The sequence below is a fragment of the Rhea pennata genome, chromosome Z (assembly GCF_028389875.1).
Source record: "Rhea pennata isolate bPtePen1 chromosome Z, bPtePen1.pri, whole genome shotgun sequence".
Lineage (NCBI taxonomy): Eukaryota > Metazoa > Chordata > Aves > Rheiformes > Rheidae > Rhea > Rhea pennata.
This window is the reverse complement of record NC_084702.1, coordinates 63,131,078-63,146,979: the sequence shown is the minus strand read 5'-3', so window position 1 is coordinate 63,146,979 and position 15,902 is coordinate 63,131,078. Positions and strand designations below refer to the sequence as shown.

Sequence of the window (15,902 nt, the reverse complement as noted above, 5' to 3'; positions counted from 1 at the left end):
GCACTGTCAGTCTTTGAAGAGAGCTTTCTCCTTCTGGGTCAGGCAGGAATGGTTATCACATTGCTAACGTGTAGGACAGAAGAGGGAAAAATAATAAAAAGATTCTTACAGCTTGTAAGTTGTGCAGGGAAGAAAATTCTTACTCCTTTTTGATATGCAGAACTTAGCTGGGAGAAATATAATTTTAATATCTCATTACAATATCTAAAAAGAACTAAGGCACACTGTTTCCACAGTATCTTTAAACAGTGTGTTTTCATGAGCCCAGGTTGGTTTCTGAAGACGTCAGCCAGGGTTTGACAGTGAAACCGCTCCCCGAACTACATGCAGAGAGCACGAGAAGTATCCACTTCCTTTGCCACAGATGAATGAGCAGCTCATCTGTTTGGCTGTTAACTAGATAGTGACTTTGTGCATGCATGGAGGGTTGATAGCCATGCAGGGTTTTTTTTTAATTTTGCTTTGCAGAGTTTCTGTTGATTTGCAGGGGTAGTATTTAAGATAGAGAATGCATTTCCTGAGAAACCACCTGATCCAATTAGCATGCCTGAGTCCTCGTTCTGGTATTCCAGCGTTGGCTTTTAGGAAGAAATGGAGATAGAGAACTTCATTCATATTTCTTGAGTATTTTTAGTTTAGGTGCCATACTGAGTATTAGACTTTTGTAATTGCTTCAGTTGTGGCAAAACATACGGATCAGGGAAGTGGTTGTTCAGATTAAGGTGCAAATTATGCCATGGATATTAATTGCTATGCTAGCCTTAAAAAAAAAAAAAAAAAAAAAAAAAAAAAAAAAAAAAAGTTGGTTGCTGAAAATGGGGGATACTTCCCTGAGCTGTTTCTCAAGCTTTACTGATTTTTTTTTTTTTTTTTTTTTTTTTTACCATGCATATGCATTCAGGTAGCATGCAAGAATGTGGGTTGATAGGATGGCAGGGAGACCTTTATCATTTGTCCTCTGTTTAATTTTATTAGTGGTATTGCCAGCTTTAAGGCAAGTAGCGTAGTGCTTATAATAATAACTGGTTTTCTTAAATAAGGTGTGAAAAAGAGGAAGGAAATGAAATTTAAACTAAAACCTAGAATCATATCTACATAGACAGGAGTTAGAAGAGTGCTTGTTGGCAGTGAATTCCTTCTTGCAAATCATTGCAAGTCTTTATGGGACATTTGTGGAAATGTAAATGAATGATTCCTGGAAATGGAAGTCCAGACTCCTCTGTTTTTCTCAAGTTTTGTAAAATGATATTTTATTTTTTTAAATATTTAATTTCTATTATAAATAAAATGTAATGGACACATTTATGCATCTCCAGCTTTCTCAAGAATGGATTATTGTAAATAGACAATGTATCTTGAAAATGGTGCCAAAATACTAGTGAAGTAAACTTTGTAGGCAAAATGTTGATTTCTAAATGTGCAGAGTTGTTCATTTCTGTGAAATTTTACTGGTTTACTACTTTTTTTGTAGAAGTGAATAAACTGGAAGAACAGTACAACAAAATAGCAATCCCAAATGAAGAAAATGTGGTTATATATTACAAAATCCGACAACAGCTTGCAAAATTGGGTAAAGAGATTGAAGAATATGTTCACAAACCAAAATACTGCTTGCCCTTTCTGCAACCAGGAAGACTGGTAAAGGTAACTACTTTTTTTCCCTTTTCCTTTTCCCTTTTTTCTTTTCCTTGATCTCTACCCATTAAATTTTTAGAGTTCATAGGTCTTTGCCAGTTTACCATGTTTAAAAATTTCCCCACTAAGCAATGCTTTTGACTTTCATTATATTTCCTTGTTAAACATTGAGCAATGAAAGAGAAATTAATTTTATTTTAATGGTGACTAGTAATCCATGACTGCTGTTTTAAATAACAGAACTACAAAAATATGCTTACTAGGATACATTCATGCATGGATTAAGTTATAACATCTTTTAATATTTTCAGGTAAAAAATGAAGATGACGACTTTGGATGGGGAGTGGTTGTTAATTTTTCTAAGAAATCAAATGTTAAGGTAAAATACACATTATCTCCATTAGCCAAATATGTACTTTACTGTCTCTTCCAAAAAGAAGGTAAAGCTCCTATTTTCATTTGTGTTTTTCAAAGGCAAGAAAAATTCACCCAAAAATTTCACCCAAGAGGTACTAAAAACTCAGGTGTCCCTGAAGTGAAAATGTGAAGAGGAAAGTTACAGAAGTTGGGACAAACTCTAAATCCTGTGTTTACTTTTTAAATGTTGGCATGGTATTGGAGCAGATGCTTGCTCAGGTCTCAAATAATTAGTTCCAAGGTACACTGTACACTGCAAATATTTCAAGCTATTTAGTTTGGGTCTGAGATACTGCATCAGTGCAATCCTAAACCATTCTTGGGAAAGATGCTGTTACCTAATCTCAGAAAATCTGTAGAAGCCCCAAGTGAGGGTTGGGAACTTCAGGAGACCGACACCTTTCGGCATTATGGAGAACCATTATGGAGATGGTTGTGTTAGAGTAGGGAATTTTATCTTGAGTCCTAGGCTAGTACCTGAGACATGGGATCACCCGGCTTGTGAAATGTTGTGGGGACTTGGGGGTTGGAAAGGTAAAATACAGAGAGAGCAAAAGAATAAAATGGTTTCAGGGAAAGGTGGAAGGAAATATGAAGTCCAGTACCCAATGGTATGTCAGTGAAGCGGTGGAAGTCAGGTTTGGTTTTCCTTTATAAAATACGTTCTTATAGTTGGTCTCTGCATAAATCCAGAGATCATGTTTTAGTCTCCCTTTCTGAAAAGTCTTGACAGGCTACTCTCCTGGCTGGACTGAAAACTAAAGTGTTTTTTTCTGTGGTAGCCTTTTCACTGTAATTTTGGCGGTAGAGCACTGGAGTTAATTACTAGGTCTAAATGAGAAGTTGTCTCTTTGTCAAGTTCTAGTAGTGCCTGTACATTGTGGCACCTTTTGGTGCTTCCCTAATATATATTCATTAAAGAGGAATGAGAGAAATGCGTGCATACAGAACATTATTAAAGGAGATTTGGTTTTGTTTTTCAGTCCTCCTTTTGAAAGTTGTTTCTTTCTTTTTAAGCTGGAAGACTATGCTGGAATAGCCTGTAGCTATAGCAACAGTAGTCTGTTGCTACTATTGCTTAAACTTTTGATTTTGGACAGTGTCTTTTTCTTTTTTTTAATAGAACCACTCGAGCACTAAAACAGATTTCCCTCTTGCCTCTACCTTTCATGTAAAATTGCCAGCTTCTGTGTCACTGGAGGCATTTCTTCTATCTGTGTCAGATTTTAGTTTTTTTTTTTTTTTTTTTTTTTTTCCTTCCCTGTTTGGCCCATCTCAGTGTTGTTGAAGCTTTTAGACTTGAACATTTGCCTTGCAGTTGTGGTCCATTCTGAAGGAGATAGTTCTGGCTTCAGCAGTACTTTTTTTAGTTAAGTCATTCTAGCAGCTGGCTTGAATTTTTCCTTCTGAGTTCTGTGGAAAGAATGACAATAGGTGCTGAAAATTATGGAATAGACTTAAAACTATGCAGCTTTTAAGATCTGTATGGTAAACCTACTATGAGCAGAGACAAAAGAAATGACCTCTAAAAGCAGTTGTTATTTTATTGTTTTAATGGGCCTATTTGTGCATCTTTGTCCTGGGATGTAGATGCATTTCCACGTTAGTGTTCAGTGTAGTAATGTCTCTAGCAAGTATTAGAAATGGTATCCCTATTAAACCTTTATCCACTTGCATATTAAGAACAAGGCTGTGACTGTTTATTTGGATTTATTTTCACAAATGATGATGAATTCAATCTATATTATCATTTTTTTCTTCATTGTATTATAGTTTCTACTGCGGTCCTTTTCCTATTTAGGAATACATATAAGATTGACATTTAGGGTCGCAATATGTTTACGATTTCTCTGACCCTTGGTCAATGCAATTTGAAAGCGAGAGTGTGCGTCACTTGTTTAAGTTCACTGTTAATTACCCTAAATGATTTTCCAGCATAATTTCAAAATGCAGTGTTCCACAAAACTGCAGATGCTAATGATACTTTATTCTGGGTTACAGTATGTAGAAGGATTTATTTCAAGGCCTGTTTTAGGCCTATAATTTAGTTCTATTAGAAAACATTAAAATATTTGCTTGTAGTAGAGTATATTTGAACAATGTTAGTGCACACTGATCCAGTCAAATAATCCGTCTTTTTTTTTTTTTTTTTTTTTTTTTTTTTTTTTTTTTAAGCAATATAGCATAAAGGTTATGGCTATGTAACTGTAACCTTCAGATGAATGTTTTGCATTAGGGTTACAAATGGTGTTTACTTGTTTGGGAAAAAAAAGGCAGAGGCACCTTAAACAGCAATTAGACCTTAACTTACATTATGGGAGGTGCAGAAATGGATAGTTTTTAGTGTGCGTTTTTCTGCATGAGGGTGTTCTGCATTCAGTAGGTTTAAAATATACTGAGGCATTGAGCTGGCACACTGTGAAGTGCAGTAGTTCATTTTATACCTTTAATATTGAATAAAGTCATGCGTTTCTTCGATTTTCCCTCGTATTTTAAAACAATTGATATGAACTTTTTTCTCTGTGCCCTCAACAGCCTAATTCTGGTGAATTGGACCCGTTATATGTAGTTGAAGTGCTACTGCACTGCAGCAAAGAGAGTTTGAAAAATTCTGCTACTGAGGCTGCAAAGCCAGCCAGACCTGATGAGAAAGGAGAGATGCAGGTTTGTTATAAATATTTATTCTCAATAATTTCTTATGTATGGTCTAAAAGAGTCAATTTCCAAAGCACTTGCAAACTATGGTAAAAGCATGGGATTGATGTGTTAAATAAGAGGAAGAAGCTATTTACCTAACGCTCGAGCAGTTGCTGGTTTCACCTCAGAGGAACCATGTTTCAGCTATGAACAAAGTATTTTCTGTATATTTGTTAGCATATCAGAAGTGCTTTGAAACTTGCTTACTGTCTTGTCAAATATTTCAAATCATTAGGTGGAAGACAACAGTGGTGATGTGAACATAGTTATAAAAATGATCTACATATAGATCTGCAGATAAAATGTCTACAAACTGCTTTCTATAGGATACTTGTGCAGGAATTTTGAGATAATGTACATCTCTATTAAATTTGAGAATTTAGTTAGAAGATTGATAATCCTTAAGTACTAAATTTTCAAGTGCTGTTTGACAGGTATGGACTTTGTCATGAATGCCTTCTGTTCTCTGGGAAGCCTTCATCTTTTCTCTTTTTCCCCTGTTCAGACCCCTTCAGTTTTGCCTGTCCATTTCATTCTAAAAGGAAGTTTAAATTCTTAGTGAAAACACTTGCATTATTTGAAGATTTGGATTTGGAACCCTGTATCAAGACAACGCATTATGATTTTTACATCAGAAATAGTTACTCAATTTGTCCAGGTGGTTTTCCACAAATACTGTTTTAAGCTTAAGATACTGAACTTATTCTTCATGGTTTCTCAGTTGTTTTGATGTTAATGAACATGCATTTGCTTATTTGATACTCTCTGTTGTTAACATTCCTGGTTATGTTTCTGACAATAATTAATCTGTTTTGGATTGTAAGGTATTCCGGTAGGAAAAGGCAAGAAAAACTGTCAAAAGTGGTGAGAATTCGTCATCTTTTGAAAGCTACATATGCACATGGAGTCTTCCTCCATATGCATGAAGAACAGTTCGTTGCTTTATTCAGTGTATTTAAGTGAAATGCAATTAAGAAATATGTTTAAGTACAGGCTCAGTTGATATAGATCTTCAGTGAGGGTACATGTTCACTAGATAAGCCTACCTCTTACTGCATTGAATTACAAGCAATAGAAAAACTGGATTTGTTTTTCCACTTACTGGCTCTCTCCAGATATAGAATTTTGCCGTTTGAACTGATTACTCTTCTGTATTAAGGCTTTATCTCATACCCACATCTTCCTGCTTTCTCATATTCTTTTATCCATTCCTGTGTTCTTGATTTTTCAATTTTCATTTTTCTTTTGTAGTAAAACCAGATGTAAAGAAAATCCAGAAGAATACAAGTTCTCCTGCTCATTCTTCTCTATGTTTTTATTTCAAAGCTCAACTTCCTGACTCATTTACTGCTAACAGTTATATGAATTGAACTAAAAATTAAGCTTTACAATGAAACAATAACAATAAATACCAATTTATCAGTTACTGCACTCTCTTTGATAGGTTGTTCCTGTTTTGGTGCATCTCCTCTCAGCTATCAGCAGTGTCCGACTTTACATACCGAAAGACTTGAGGCCTATTGACAACAGGCAAAGTGTGTTAAAATCCATACAAGTAAGTTTAACTAGGATTTAAAAACTGTTTACTGTAATAAGTGAGATGCACTTGAACACCATACACAAGTTCTAAAGAAATATGTCCAAAGCTTGTGTCACATCAGCTGGATTCTTAAAAGGGATTGGAAACCATTGATATGTTAAATGTTTCTCCTTGTAAACAATCACTTTAAATTGATGATTTAAAACTGCTAAATTTTACATAAGCTTACACTACTGCTTTGTATGTCTCTATAACTGTGCCAGCTGATTTTTGAAAGTGTGTTTTATTTGCTTTTATTAATGTTTATATATATTCCCTCTCCCCCCCCCCTTTTAGGAGGTACAGAAGCGATTTCCTGATGGAGTACCATTACTAGACCCTATTGATGACATGGGCATCAAAGATCAAGGACTGAAAAAAGTCATCCAAAAAGTAGAGGCATTTGAGCATAGGATGTATTCACATCCTCTCCACAATGATCCCAATTTGGAAACTGTATACAAACTTTGTGAAAGAAAAGCACAGGTAAAAAAAAACAAAACAAAATAAACCCCAATATTTAGCTGAAGAGAGAATTTGTAATAGTTCCTTCTTACTTACTTTTCTTCTTATTTGCCAAACCTGGTTTTACTCCTCTTGACAAACAGCAATGTTATGGAATCTTACTAACAAACTGGCTGAGTCAGTGGTGTGCACTTGGTTGGCTCAGGGGTGTGATAAAGCTGGGAGGTAAGTTTGGTAAGGTAACTGCAGAAAAAATTGCCAGGGATCAGAAGATTACTCCAGTGCCACTAGTCATTAGTCACTGAATAGCCATGGCACAGTACAATGTGGGTAAAATGCTCACAAGAATTTGAAACTGAACATTTTTAATAAGCCTGTGCAGAACAAAGCTGTATTGATAGGGCTTATTAGCTTGGGAAGAGTATCATACAAATCATAGTGCAGCTGCTTTCTGAGCTGCTGCCCAACCTAGAAGCAGTATGCTTATTCTGTGTAGAATTGGACCCCACAAGGTGGAAACTGATGGCGCAGAAGCAGCTGCCGTGTTTCTGTGTTGTCCAGAAAAAAATGTTTCTCTGGCAATCTTCTCACAGAATTGAGGTGGCTGTGGCATGGGCAGCACGAAGTTGCACGTAGTAAGACGTGCTGGACCAAGTAGACTTCTGCAGGGGTGTTGGTACGGTACAACCTGCCATTCTTTGTTCTGCTCATCTGCAAGCAAATTGGACCTGAACTGGTTCTGCCTTGTTCAATATCATAACTTGATGTACTCAAGTATAGAAACAGTTGAGTAGCATTGTAGGATTCAGCTTGAGTCCAGCTGAGCAGGTTGGACCTTGCTTTGCTCTGGCCATGTTGAACATGGACTATCTTTTCTTAGAGCCACTTTGGGACTCTATGGCCATGTTCTGCAATATGCCTGAATTAGGTGGGTTTTTCCTTCTCTAAGGCCACCCTCACTGTTACTATACTCACTAATGGAAAGTTATTGGGTTATAGTGTAGAAACATCTTCAAAATAGCTGTAAAGATATTGTAAAGATATCTGAAGTAATGCCTGTTGAATTTTTGTGTTTGGTGCGACCCCACAGAAGCTACATGCCACCATGTTCTGTTAAGCTTTTCTTTGCTGAAACAACAGAAAAGGTAGGGGGCTTATCAGAAAAATTTAGTGGCCTAAGTATAGAGACAAGCTGATACAGAGGAGGAGTGGTGCTACATGTTAAAGCTTAATATAAAAATCCAATAAATTAGTTAAACTATGTCAATGAATATCATGTTACCAGAAGGACTGAAATTTTTAGCCTAAATAGGAAAAAGAAAGCATTAGGATGAAGCCACCAGTTACGTATCAGGATGTTGATAGTGACTGTGATAAACTATATGAGACTGGAGAAGCTCTGATGGCAGGAAATTATACATTTGGTTTATATTTGATTGGATAGTTGGGTAGCTGAGGCGTAGTATGGGTCTCTAAAGATAAGTGCTCAGTTTCTCAGCTAAGGATTTCTTTCTTTTTGTTTTTTTTCCTGGATAAATAACATAGCTTCCTTTCCCAAACTTGCCAAAATTCCCTGGAGGTAAATGGAAAGGATGCTTTTTAAGGATGCTTTTTTTTTTTTTTTTTTTTTTTTTTCCCCCAAACCTTCTGCTTAACAAATTTAATGAATCAATCTTAGACTTTTGAAATAGTAGACCCAGTTGCGTCTGTTAAGCCAGCAATATTTCGTTTCTCTCCTTTTGACTCCCACAGATTGCTATGGATATTAAAGCAGCAAAACGAGAACTGAAAAAAGCCAGAACTGTCTTACAGATGGATGAACTCAAGTGCCGTAAACGTGTTTTGCGAAGATTGGGGTTTGCCACATCTTCGGATGTGATTGAGATGAAAGGGCGAGTGGCTTGTGAAATCAGCAGGTAACTGGCTCCTGTGCAAAGTGGTTACTGTCGTGCATACACATTTTGCTGTCCTCATTTTACTTAACATGTCAGGTTTATATTTAGTTTTCTGAGACCAGCAGAAGGATTCTCTTAAGACTACACGATCTGTGTCAGAAAAGGAATATACTGATGAAAGCAGTAAAGAAAGTACCCTAAGGACAAAATACAATAAAAAATAAAACTAACAGTAAAATATGAATGTTAAAATGTCAAAACAATAGCTATTTGTAGCAACCAGCAGCTTAGGCAGTATTATGTGTTTTCATGTAGTATTAAATGAGGATAGTCTCGGTTTCTATGGTTCTACTTCCCAGTATTCTTTTAGAACAAACATGGGTGTAACAGTGATTGTCAGCAATTACCAAACTACTGACAGGTTCAGAATACAGCTTAACTGCTACCACAGGGCTGTTGGAACAAACCTATGGAGGTGATGCATTTCACTGTAATACATTTACCAGGTACATATCCAACAACATATCCTAAAGATTCCACGGAAACTCAGGAATCAGACTTTAGTACTTCAGAATGTAACTCAGGCTTCAGTAGAAAAAAAAGTATACATTTTTTTTTCCTATCTTGTTTATTTTTCTGATAAACTCTAAAAATTGTATTAACAATTTGACACTGTCCAAATAGTATGCTTGGCTTTTATATCAGGATTATACATTTCCTTTTGTAAGTTACAGTGAAGTCTTTGTTTTATAAGTAAATTAAAGCAACTTTGTTTCTCTTCTCGATACTATCTTGGAAATACCCAGTTGAATGTCTTTTTTGAGCAGCTACAGTACAAATTTGAATCCTTTTCCTAAGCTCTCTGGTCTTCAATCTTTTGATGCTCTATATGTTAAAAACTGACTAAAGCAAACTGTTAGTAATAACTCTAATAAATTATCAGGACAGATTCTTCATAGTTCACTAAGGCCTCAAGAGCATTTCTTTTAACTCTTTTCTAATTTTCTTCTTCCTTGGCACCCCCCTTAAAACATTAGTAGTTGGTATACCAATAAGTAAAAGTAAGAGGCTGTTATTCCTTGCATGTATATAGTTGCTTCACAAAATGGAATAATAATAATTCATTTAAAAGCTTTTAAGACTGATTTCAAAAGCTTTTTTATTAAAAGCTTTTAAGACTCTAATGAGTCTTTTCTCTAAGCTTTCTTCTCTTTCTTTTTCAGTGCTGATGAACTACTATTGACAGAAATGATGTTTAATGGCCTCTTCAATGACTTATCTGCCGAGCAGGCAACTGCACTACTAAGCTGTTTTGTGTTTCAAGAGAATGTGAGTTATATCTTGAGTTATGTATATTGAGTTATATATTCTAGCACTTGATGGTGCTTTCAGTTCAATTCCAGAAATTGGTCATAGCAGTACAAGCCATGGCATTTTTACCCTTTCGTAAGGTTTTTCTGGTATTAACTCCCTTTGAACTAATGAAAAGTATTGCAGCTTTAGTGTTACGGTGCGTTCCTTCATGGCTAACATGCTGTGATGCATCTGTAGCTGTTTCCTTCTCATGCAGTGAGACAATATAAACAGATTCTCATCACACAGGCTAGTATGTACACACACATCTGCAAACAAACTTCCTGAGAATTCAAAAGATGGTGATTTCAGAGGAGAAACTGAACAATGTCTGCTGCTTACACTGTGGCGGTGGGGGTGTTTTTAATTTTGAGACTTGTTCATGTCATGTGATTCGCACCTGTTGATGGAAATGGCAAGATCACACTGATCTCAAACTGTTATCAAAAGAGCTGTTAAAACCAGACTGTATATTATGAAAAGCAGAAATATGGGCATTTACATCTGCATTTGTTTTCCCCCTTGCAAGCTATATGAAAGTATTAGCATCAGAAAAACACAAAAAATATGAAGTATCATTGCAGATGGCTAGCAGATTTTATCACTCGGATTGATTCTGAAGACAGAAAGTAGCAGGTGCTAATATATTGTCCTTGGTTAGTGGAAGGGATGTCTATGTAAGCCATTGTTCATAAGCAACATAAAATTAAATCTGAGAATAAAATACTGTGGTTCACTCAACAGTAGTACTTAGTCTACATAGGTAGGACACAAAAATGTTGCTGTACTTGAATAACCAGCTTTTCTTTTATAACCATTGATGTTTAAGTTATTCTATTAAGAGTCCTGTTTCTTGTGTTCTTAAAGACAAACTTGTAACACGGCTAATGCAGCAGATACTTCCTTCTAATTTTGGTAGTCTGAAACTACCAAAGCAGATAAATAGAGTGAATTTTGGTAGTGTTCAGAAAACAGATGCTTTTTTATCTTCTTCTCACTGTGAGGATACTGTATGAAAAAATTTGTGTCCTGCTGTTGTTTTAGTTTGAGAAATTAGTATTCTTGTTTTCAGGGAACTCAGCAAACCTGTTTGAGATGTCATTTGAATTGTTTAGGATGGCACTTGCACATTAAATCTTTTTTTTGCATCTAATTTGGTTTAAAGCAAATATATGGGAGTCCAGATGAGATTATTTAATATTTTCTATTTCAGTCCAGTGAAATGCCCAAATTGACAGAACAGTTGGCAGGACCACTTCGTCAAATGCAGGTAATCTGTCCAACAAAAATCTTGCCAAACTCACTGTTAGCGCTAACATGAATAAAGCATACGTATAATGAGTGCAGGATGAAGACTTGATTTTCAATTGTTAGTGCATTTGACTGGCAATGACTGCATGTGGTTTTGCAGTGTTTAAAACTGGGTTATTTTATTTGCAGTAAACTGTTATGCTAATTTAGAACATCCTTTCAAGAACTTTGTATTAGTCTGCTTACTACACTGTAAGTTGTTAGTGCAGGCAGACTTAAATAATAATGTGAGCTGTGGCTTGCTTTCTGATTTTGAAGAATTTCACATAGAAAAGGAATGTTGATCTGGTATGCAATACCTTTTCTGTTGATTAAATATTTAATCTGTTTAAGCTTGTTATTATAAATTTAAAATATTGTACTTTAAAGGAATGTGCTAAAAGAATCGCCAAGGTCTCAGCTGAAGCAAAGCTGGAAATTGATGAAGAAAATTACTTAAATTCTTTCAGACCCAACCTAATGGATGTTGTATATACATGGGCAAATGGAGCCAACTTTGCTCACATTTGCAAAATGACTGATGTCTTTGAAGGTATGTTACTTTAATCAATTATTTTTTAGGAGGTGAGAGATGATGATTCCGTACCATATACAACAATGTCATATTTGAGTTCTGCATAGCCTTATAATAGATCATAATTTCTTAACTCAGATGTATTCAAGTATCCATTTCTTCTGTGGCTGAAACCAATTAGGAGGAGGTTTGTTTACTAATTTAATATATCTTGTTCCTCATGCTGTGTTAATGATGATAGAAGTGAGAGCTGTTAACCAAATCTCTGTTTTGGACGGGTCAGTATAGCAGTGCAGTACGTGTATTTGAAAAGTCTAGATGTAGCCTGGCACTTGATTTAATTTGGTTCATAAAAGTGGAATACTACAAACTGCCTCTTGAGGACAGATACTGAAAATACATTTTCATTATTTTAAAAATAGTATGACTTAGCGCCCAGATACTTCTTAAAAAGACAAAACATTCATCTGAGGGTCAGATTAGAATGAAAAACCTAATTTGTTCTTTTACCAGATATGTTGAAAGTTGTGAGAATGTTAAGATGGGTGCCCAGGTTTACAAGTCTGTGTGTAATGACTGATGTTTGAAAGCCCTTTCTGCAGTTATTACTGTCACCCTTGTATTGCGTCTCAAATGCTTTTTCCACGTTTGAATGCAGTTGCAGGTGAGAGCCCTTAAATAAAGGAATTCTTGTATTTTGAAAATCCAGTGCATAGACCCAGGAACTTTCTAAACCAGGTTTCTTGTGACCACCAGGAATTCTAGGAGTCTTTGATTTTGCATTGAGCAGATTCCTCCCAGTGAAATAAATGTCTGTGACTTACGCTGTTAGAAGAAATTTTATCTACTGCAGAGTCATCCTGAACAGTAGGGACACAAAATGGGAAGCAGTAGCTGGCTTCTGTTTTTCTGTAATCTCTTGAGTGGTCTGAATACTCAAGGACAGTAATATTTTCCATTTAACATATTTTAGTTGAATAGTCTTATCAGCTTTGTCCTAGGCTCTTCGGCATGCCTTCTGTTGGTTTGAACAGTGCTAGCTCACTCAAAATTAAATCTTACAGGCCTATTTGAGAAATTCAGCTTTTGTGGCAGAGGTTGATACATGATTCTTCCCTTCACTTTGCAACAGGCTGATTTTCTGTGCATTGTCGAACAGGAAGGAGAGCACTGCAGACTTCCAGTGTCAGTTACCCTTACCTTAAATGCCACGTAGTGTTACAGAATTCCATGTCAGTTTGATATAGCCCTAAAGATCTCAAATAGATTAAAAAAAAAAATAAAAAAAACCCTACATACTGTGTCCTTATTTTGAATTTTGACTACAAACTTTCATTTAAGATATTAATGCTTCCTGTGTTAATTTATGATGTTTGTTACTCTCTGGTGGATTATGAAAGCCCTAAAAGGAAGTATATTTTGCCTTGTGGGCAATGCAGAATTAGCAGTAATGACTTACTTTTATAGGAAGTCCCAACTTCAACATTGTGTAAAAATCTTTATTAAGCAGAGAGCTGTCCAGCCTTTAGGGAACGTTGGAAGCTACTGGCCTTTTTTTGAAACTAGCTTTTCATGACCCTCCAAACCGACTAAAAGGGCTTCTGAAAGACTGCGCTGTTCATGGCCGAGGGTCTGATGTTCAGTTTTGTTCTGCTTTCCAGGCTAACGGGCACTAGCAGAACTTTCTAACAGACAACTCGAGTCTGATGGTGAGCTGCTATCATCGCTAGCAATAGCGGAGGCTTTAAAAATAGATGGAGCTCTCTTGTGTTATCATTGGTGACAGCGAAGTATCTGAAACCCCCTAAGTGCAGGGTTTCCCTTTTGTGTTGTGGCATAAGCCTGAGTGCTTATTTGCTCCGAAAGCAAGCATCCTCACCACAAACAGGAGTAGTGTCGACTGGCTAGTGAAAGTGAGTTGTCATTAAATTGAAACTTGCATTGAAATTTTGGAATTAGAACAGCTTTTTAAAGCAGTAGGGCAGAAGGGCAAAACTGAGCTGAGTAGCCTATTGATTGCTTCCTGAATGACTGACTGTTTTGCTTTGTGGAAGAAAGTATAGATAAGCAAGTCGTTTATTCCCAAACCTACTTTTTTTATGTACAACAAAGTATGTCTGCAACAACCCCAGTTATGCTGTGTGTAAACAGTGTGGCCGTTTCCACCAGAATTCCCACTGGAATGATTGTCAGGCTCGGCTGTTTGAACAGAGACCAGCCGAGCCGGGGCCTGCCAGAACGCAGCGTGGCTGTGCTCACGGCGGCTGCCAGTGTTTTGCATTTGTGTTTTGTGTCTGATAAACTCCACATGTTTTTCACTTCATGCCTTTGCAGTAGTTTTCCTCACACAGATTATTCCTACCGCAGCATCTGACATAAGGTGGGGTGCTATACAAATACTATTTTTCAGAAGTCTTTTCTTATGGGACAGGAACATCCTAACACAGTCACAACAGCTTGGTAAGAAAGGTCTGTGTAGCGCCAGTATTTCTGCTGTGTCCAGAGCAGGAACGCAGCTTGCTTTTTTTTTTTTTTTTTTTTTTTTTTTAAGACATTGTAGATGTGGATTTTAGTATTTGAACAGTTATGTCACATTAACTAATTAGACTCTAGCTCTGTGATGATGCTGGACAAAATGACCAAACAGCATCCTAATTGCATTCCAGTATAAAAACTTAAATATTATGCTCATTGTGTGCCACTTGCTACAGTGAGTTGGGTGGCTTTGAGATGTTAGCTGGAAAAGATGATGATTGGGCAGGTGTTTTTAATTGTAATAGAAACTAAGGTGAGAATTGCATTACAGTGCAGATTTTTCAAGAGCAAACTTGTATGTACTAAAGTAAGCTGTCAGTTAAGTTGTATAGGAACCCAAAAGATCAGAATAGAGGATTAAATTTCAGTTTAGACTATTAAGTACTTTCTTTTAGAATTTAATCTTAAGACTTATTTTTACAAAAAACCCTGCAAGTTTTGTAAACTGAACTTAGAAAAAGCAAGCAGGACACCAAGCCTTCATGTATATCAAAAGGGTAGCAAAAGCTGCAACTTACTTCCCATCCAGTTAAAACTATAGCTGTTTGAAGGTTTTTTTTCCAAGTAGCAGAGCAATAGCTGATGAAAGCTATAGTTTATCTACCTGGAATACTAGGTGCAATTCTGGTGCCTTTATCTCAAAACAAAAAGTACTCTTAACCAAAAAAAATAAAATAAAAATAAAAATAAATAAATGGAGAGAGACAACAATGACGACAGGTATGGAATTACTTGTGGAATTGCTCTTCAGCTTGGACAAGGGGCCAGACTTGAGTAGGTACGGTAGTGATCTACAGACACTTGAGCAGCACAGGGCAGGTATCTAAGGCAGGCTGTTTGCTGCCTCTTCCAATCAAAAAAAAGCCATGAGGAACTAAGTCCGGAGGGTCAGTATAGGCCCTCTTGAAGCAGCAAACTTGCACATCTGACACCTACATGCATTGGAGGGAGGTCTGGATAAGTAAGTGGAAAAAGAACAGCACAAGCAAATAGAGAAAGCTTCAAGAAAATGGCTGATGGAGAATGGTATTGTTAAGCAGAACACTGATCTAGACTGAACTTGTTTAAGGCAGATGGCTGTTCTTACCGTCAGCTTCTAGAAAAATTCTGCACAGCACTGGCCAGAACAGTACAGGAAGTATTGCCTTGGTCCAAACCCGGCCTAAGTAACTGAAGAAGAGCACATAAAACGTGATCCCTCACTCTTTCTACAGGTAGTATAATTCGTTGCATGAGACGGCTAGAAGAATTGCTTCGACAGATGTGTCAAGCTGCAAAAGCCATTGGAAACACAGAGTTGGAAAATAAGTTTGCCGAGGGTAAGTATTATTGAATACAAAAAGCGTATTGTTGAAGAGACAACTTCTTGTTTTTGATTTCTACTAACTTAATGGAAGAGCTCATCATTGTTCTCTCTGTAAACACCTAACATGGGTGTCAACTTTGACTTAAATAGGGACTGCTACTTCGTACATATGCATACAGACATATGTACCGTGC

General features: G+C 36.5%; 1 protein-coding gene across 1 annotated transcript in view; it reads left to right on the top strand.

Moving 5' to 3' along the window:
• MTREX (Mtr4 exosome RNA helicase) overlaps nucleotides 1-15,902 on the top strand; it is a 45,609-nt gene that overhangs the window by 29,289 nt on the left and 418 nt on the right. The window contains exons 17-26 of the mRNA XM_062599046.1: nucleotides 1,472-1,644; nucleotides 1,947-2,015; nucleotides 4,589-4,717; nucleotides 6,195-6,305; nucleotides 6,627-6,815; nucleotides 8,547-8,710; nucleotides 9,913-10,018; nucleotides 11,256-11,312; nucleotides 11,723-11,885; nucleotides 15,617-15,721. Of these exons, the coding sequence (XP_062455030.1) occupies nucleotides 1,472-1,644; nucleotides 1,947-2,015; nucleotides 4,589-4,717; nucleotides 6,195-6,305; nucleotides 6,627-6,815; nucleotides 8,547-8,710; nucleotides 9,913-10,018; nucleotides 11,256-11,312; nucleotides 11,723-11,885; nucleotides 15,617-15,721 (1,266 nt within the window). The remainder of the gene's footprint in view (nucleotides 1-1,471; nucleotides 1,645-1,946; nucleotides 2,016-4,588; nucleotides 4,718-6,194; nucleotides 6,306-6,626; nucleotides 6,816-8,546; nucleotides 8,711-9,912; nucleotides 10,019-11,255; nucleotides 11,313-11,722; nucleotides 11,886-15,616; nucleotides 15,722-15,902) is intronic.